General features: G+C 40.5%; 1 protein-coding gene across 1 annotated transcript; it reads left to right on the top strand.

Moving 5' to 3' along the window:
* The first annotated feature begins 258 nt into the window (after nt 1-258).
* On the top strand, nt 259-2,030 carry LOC130348167 (uncharacterized). Its single transcript, XM_056554714.1, has 2 exons — nt 259-397; nt 475-2,030. Exon 2 carries the CDS (start codon nt 1,104-1,106, stop codon nt 2,028-2,030), a length of 927 nt encoding a protein of 308 aa, XP_056410689.1. The 5' UTR covers nt 259-397; nt 475-1,103.
* The last annotated feature ends 4,450 nt before the right edge of the window (nt 2,031-6,480 follow it).

The raw sequence follows: 6,480 nt of genomic DNA, 5'->3' as shown, positions 1-6,480 counted from the left end.
CCATGTCTGTTACATATTAATGTGTTCCGCTGATCTCCATGTCTGTTACATGATATTAATGTGTGCCGCTGATCTCCATGTCTGTTACATGATATTAATGTGTTCCGCTGATCTCCATGTCTGTTACATGTTATTAATGTGTGCCGCTGATCTCCATGTCTGTTACATGATATTAATGTGTGCCGCTGATCTCCATGTCTGTTACATATTAATGTGTGCCGCTGATCTCCATGTCTGTTACATGTTATTAATGCGTGCCGCTGATCTCCATGTCTGTTACATGTTATTAATGTGTGCCGCTTATCTCCACGTCTCCTCTGCAGGACTGGTCGTACCGTGACATCTGGGAGTTCCTGCGGACGCTGTATATCCCGTACTGTATCCTGTATGATAAAGGGTGAGGACGCTGTTGTGCCGCTGCTCGTTCTGGCGCCGCTGCTCTGCTGGTCCTGACGTCTCCTCTGTCTCTTGCAGGTACACGTCTCTGGGCAGCACAACCAACACGGTAAAGAACCCGGCGCTGCGGTACGTGACCCCGGCGGGTGTGGAGAGCTACCACCCGGCCTACATGCTGCAGAACGAGGAGGAGGAGCGCTCGGCCAGGAAGTAATGTATCAGGCTGCGCTGTAGGTGTGCCGCCATACTGCCCGCCGGCCGCACTCACTGACCGGGGATAATGTGCTCTGTCAGCGTTCAGCTCTGCTGTGTCAGCGTCATCACGGGGCGATCCCATGGGTCTCAGTGGGTGGGGGGATTCTAGGGGATTCCGGGGCACAATACCCCTGCCGGCTGATATATTGCCCCCCTGTCTGCCCGCAGCATATGATGATCCCAATAAAGAGACGTGTGGTACCATCGCTGTGCCAGGCTGAGCCCCACCGCCCCGTGGTGCCCTTTGCTCCGTTTTCCATGGGACAGGCGCTCCGGAATATGACCCTGCCGTTCCCCCGCTACAAGAACGTGATGGGCATCAATATGGGCCACTCGTTCCTGCAGAACCTGAAGGAATTCCTGTACTTCCTGCTGTGCTGCTGGTGTGTGAAGGAGCTGCTGGACTAGTGGAGACGTGTGTGCTGCCGGCACTGCGCCAATCCCAGAGCGCCATGGAGACGTGTGCGCGGCCGGCACTGCGCCAATCCCAGAGCGCCAACCCCAGAGCGCCATGGAGACGTGTGTGCTGCCGGCACTGCGCCAATCCCAGAGCGCCATGGAGACGTGTGCGCGGCCGGCACTGCGCCAATCCCAGAGCGCCATGGAGACGTGTGTGCTGCCGGCACTGCGCCAATCCCAGAGCGCCATGGAGACGTGTGCGCGGCCGGCACTGCGCCAATCCCAGAGCGCCATGGAGACGTGTGTGCTGCCGGCACTGCGCCAATCCCAGAGCGCCATGGAGACGTGTGCGCGGCCGGCACTGCGCCAATCCCAGAGCGCCATGGAGACGTGTGCGCGGCCGGCACTGCGCCAATCCCAGAGAGCCAACCCCAGAGCGCCATGGAGACGTGTGCGCGGCTGGCACTGCGCCAATCCCAGAGCGCCATGGAGACGTGTGCGCGGCCGGCACTGCGCCAATCCCAGAGCGCCATGGAGACGTGTGTGCTGCCGGCACTGCGCCAATCCCAGAGCGCCATGGAGACGTGTGCGCGGCCGGCACTGCGCCAATCCCAGAGCGCCATGGAGACGTGTGTGCTGCCGGCACTGCGCCAATCCCAGAGCGCCATGGAGACGTGTGCGCGGCCGGCACTGCGCCAATCCCAGAGCGCCATGGAGACGTGTGCGCGGCCGGCACTGCGCCAATCCCAGAGAGCCAACCCCAGAGCGCCATGGAGACGTGTGCGCGGCTGGCACTGCGCCAATCCCAGAGCGCCATGGAGACGTGTGCGCGGCCGGCACTGCGCCAATCCCAGAGCGCCATGGAGACGTGTGCGCGGCCGGCACTGCGCCAATCCCAGAGAGCCATGGAGACGTGTGCGCAGCCGGCACTGCGCCAACCCCAGAGCGCCATGGAGACGTGCACAAGATATTACCAATAAAGCCCTTTGGTTACTGACTACATGTCCTGTGTCTGTATCCGGTGGGGGAGGGGATTATCACCATAATGGTATCTGGGGGGAGGGGGGGGGTAGAAACAGCTGTCACTCTATATAACACTACTGTACTGTAATAAGATGTCATCCTCTATATAACACTACTGTACTGTAATAAGATATCATCCTCTATATAACACTACTGTACTGTAATAAGATATCATCCTCTATATAACACTACTGTACTGTAATAAGATGTCACCCTCTATATAACACTACTGTACTGTAATAAGATGTCACCCTCTATATAACACTACTGTACTGTAATAAGATGTCATCCTCTATATAACACTACTGTACTGTAATAAGATATCATCCTCTATATAACACTACTGTACTGTAATAAGATATCATCCTCTATATAACACTACTGTACTGTAATAGGATATCATCCTCTATATAACACTACTGTACTGTAATAAGATATCATCCTCTATATAACACTACTGTACTGTAATAAGATATCATCCTCTATATAACACTACTGTACTGTAATAAGATATCCTCTATATAACACTACTGTACTGTAATAAGATATCCTCTATATAACACTACTGTACTGTAATAAGATGTCATCCTCTATATAACACTACTGTACTGTAATAAGATATCATCCTCTATATAACACTACTGTACTGTAATAAGATATCATCTCTATATAACACTACTGTACTGTAATAAGATATCATCCTCTATATAACACTACTGTACTGTAATAAGATGTCATCCTCTATATAACACTACTGTACTGTAATAAGATGTCATCCTCTATATAACACTACTGTACTGTAATAAGATATCACCCTCTATATAACACTACTGTACTGTAATAAGATATCATCCTCTATATAACACTACTGTACTGTAATAAGATGTCATCCTCTATATAACACTACTGTACTGTAATAAGATGTCATCCTCTATATAACACTACTGTACTGTAATAAGATATCACCCTCTATATAACACTACTGTACTGTAATAAGATGTCATCCTCTATATAACACTACTGTACTGTAATAGGATATCATCCTCTATATAACACTACTGTACTGTAATAAGATGTCATCCTCTATATAACACTACTGTACTGTAATAAGATATCATCCTCTATATAACACTACTGTACTGTAATAGGATGTCACCCTCTATATAACACTACTGTACTGTAATAAGATGTCACCCTCTATATAACACTACTGTACTGTAATAAGATATCACCCTCTATATAACACTACTGTACTGTAATAAGATGTCATCCTCTATATAACACTACTGTACTGTAATAAGATGTCATCCTCTATATAACACTACTGTACTGTAATAAGATGTCATCCTCTATATAACACTACTGTACTGTAATAAGATATCATCTCTATATAACACTACTGTACTGTAATAAGATATCATCCTCTATATAACACTACTGTAATGTAATAAGATATCATCCTCTATATAACACTACTGTACTGTAATAAGATGTCACCCTCTATATAACACTACTGTACTGTAATAAGATATCATCCTCTATATAACACTACTGTACTGTAATAAGATGTCACCCTCTATATAACACTACTGTACTGTAATAAGATGTCATCTCTATATAACACTACTGTACTGTAATAAGATGTCATCCTCTATATAACACTACTGTACTGTAATAAGATATCATCCTCTATATAACACTACTGTACTGTAATAAGATATCATCCTCTATATAACACTACTGTACTGTAATAAGATGTCACCCTCTATATAACACTACTGTAATGTAATAAGATATCATCCTCTATATAACACTACTGTACTGTAATAGGATATCATCCTCTATATAACACTACTGTACTGTAATAAGATATCATCCTCTATATAACACTACTGTACTGTAATAGGATGTCACCCTCTATATAACACTACTGTACTGTAATAAGATGTCACCCTCTATATAACACTACTGTACTGTAATAAGATGTCACCCTCTATATAACACTACTGTACTTTAATAAGATATCACCTCTATATAACACTACTGTACTGTAATAAGATATCATCCTCTATATAACACTACTGTACTGTAATAAGATATCATCCTCTATATAACACTACTGTAATGTAATAAGATGTCATCCTCTATATAACACTACTGTACTGTAATAAGATATCAGCCTCTATATAACACTACTGTACTGTAATAAGATATCATCCTCTATATAACACTACTGTACTGTAATAAGATGTCATCCCCTATATAACACTACTGTACTGTAATAAGATGTCATCCCCTATATAACACTACTGTACTGTAATAAGATATCATCCTCTATATAACACTACTGTACTGTAATAAGATATCATCTCTATATAACACTACTGTACTGTAATAAGATATCATCCTCTATATAACACTACTGTACTGTAATAAGATATCATCCTCTATATAACACTACTGTACTGTAATAAGATATCATCTCTATATAACACTACTGTACTGTAATGAGATATCATCCTCTATATAACACTACTGTACTGTAATAAGATATCATCCTCTATATAACACTACTGTACTGTAATAAGATATCATCCTCTATATAACACTACTGTACTGTAATGAGATATCATCCTCTATATAACACTACTGTACTGTAATAAGATATCACCCTCTATATAACACTACTGTACTGTAATAAGATATCAGCCTCTATATAACACTACTGTACTGTAATAAGATGTCACCCTCTATATAACACTACTGTACTGTAATAAGATGTCACCCTCTATATAACACTACTGTACTGTAATAAGATATCATCTCTATATAACACTACTGTACTGTAATAAGATATCATCTCTATATAACACTACTGTACTGTAATAAGATATCATCCTCTATATAACACTACTGTACTGTAATAAGATATCATCCTCTATATAACACTACTGTACTGTAATAAGATATCATCCTCTATATAACACTACTGTACTGTAATAAGATGTCACCCTCTATATAACACTACTGTACTGTAATAGGATATCATCCTCTATATAACACTACTGTACTGTAATAAGATGTCATCCTCTATATAACACTACTGTACTGTAATAAGATATAATCCTCTATATAACACTACTGTACTGTAATAAGATATCATCCTCTATATAACACTACTGTACTGTAATAGGATATCACCCTCTATATAACACTACTGTAATGTAATAAGATATCATCCTCTATATAACACTACTGTACTGTAATAAGATATCATCCTCTATATAACACTACTGTACTGTAATAAGATATCATCCTCTATATAACACTACTGTACTGTAATAGGATATCATCCTCTATATAACACTACTGTACTGTAATAAGATATCATCCTCTATATAACACTACTGTACTGTAATAAGATATCATCCTCTATATAACACTACTGTACTGTAATAAGATATCCTCTATATAACACTACTGTACTGTAATAAGATATCATTCTCTATATAACACTACTGTACTGTAATAAGATATCCTCTATATAACACTACTGTACTGTAATAAGATGTCATCCTCTATATAACACTACTGTACTGTAATAAGATATCACCCTCTATATAACACTACTGTACTGTAATAAGATATCATCCTCTATATAACACTACTGTACTGTAATAAGATGTCATCCTCTATATAACACTACTGTACTGTAATAAGATGTCATCCTCTATATAACACTACTGTACTGTAATAAGATATCACCCTCTATATAACACTACTGTACTGTAATAAGATGTCATCCTCTATATAACACTACTGTACTGTAATAAGATGTCATCCTCTATATAACACTACTGTACTGTAATAAGATGTCATCCTCTATATAACACTACTGTACTGTAATAAGATGTCACCCTCTATATAACACTACTGTACTGTAATAAGATATCATCCTCTATATAACACTACTGTACTGCAATAAGATATTACCCTCTATATAACACTACTGTACTGTAATAAGATATCATCCTCTATATAACACTACTGTACTGCAATAAGATATTACCCTCTATATAACACTACTGTACTGTAATAAGATGTCATCCTCTATATAACACTACTGTACTGTAATAAGATGTCATCCTCTATATAACACTACTGTACTGTAATAAGATGTCATCCTCTATATAACACTACTGTACTGTAATAAGATGTCACCCTCTATATAACACTACTGTACTGTAATAAGATATCATCCTCTATATAACACTACTGTACTGTAATAAGATATCACCCTCTATATAACACTACTGTACTGTAATAAGATATCATCCTCTATATAACACTACTGTACTGTAATAAGATGTCATCCTCTATATAACACTACTGTACTGTAATAAGATG

This window comes from Hyla sarda, unplaced genomic scaffold (genome assembly GCF_029499605.1).
Source record: "Hyla sarda isolate aHylSar1 unplaced genomic scaffold, aHylSar1.hap1 scaffold_871, whole genome shotgun sequence".
NCBI classification, from domain to species: Eukaryota; Metazoa; Chordata; class Amphibia; order Anura; family Hylidae; genus Hyla; species Hyla sarda.
Note: the sequence above shows the minus strand (reverse complement) of the source record. Positions and strands in the feature narration are given on the sequence as shown.

What these genes read in the sequence shown, in the direction of transcription:
- LOC130348167 (XM_056554714.1), top strand. Translation starts at nt 1,104, where the DNA reads ATGGAGACGTGTGCGCGGCCGGCACTGCGCCAATCCCAGAGCGCCAAC.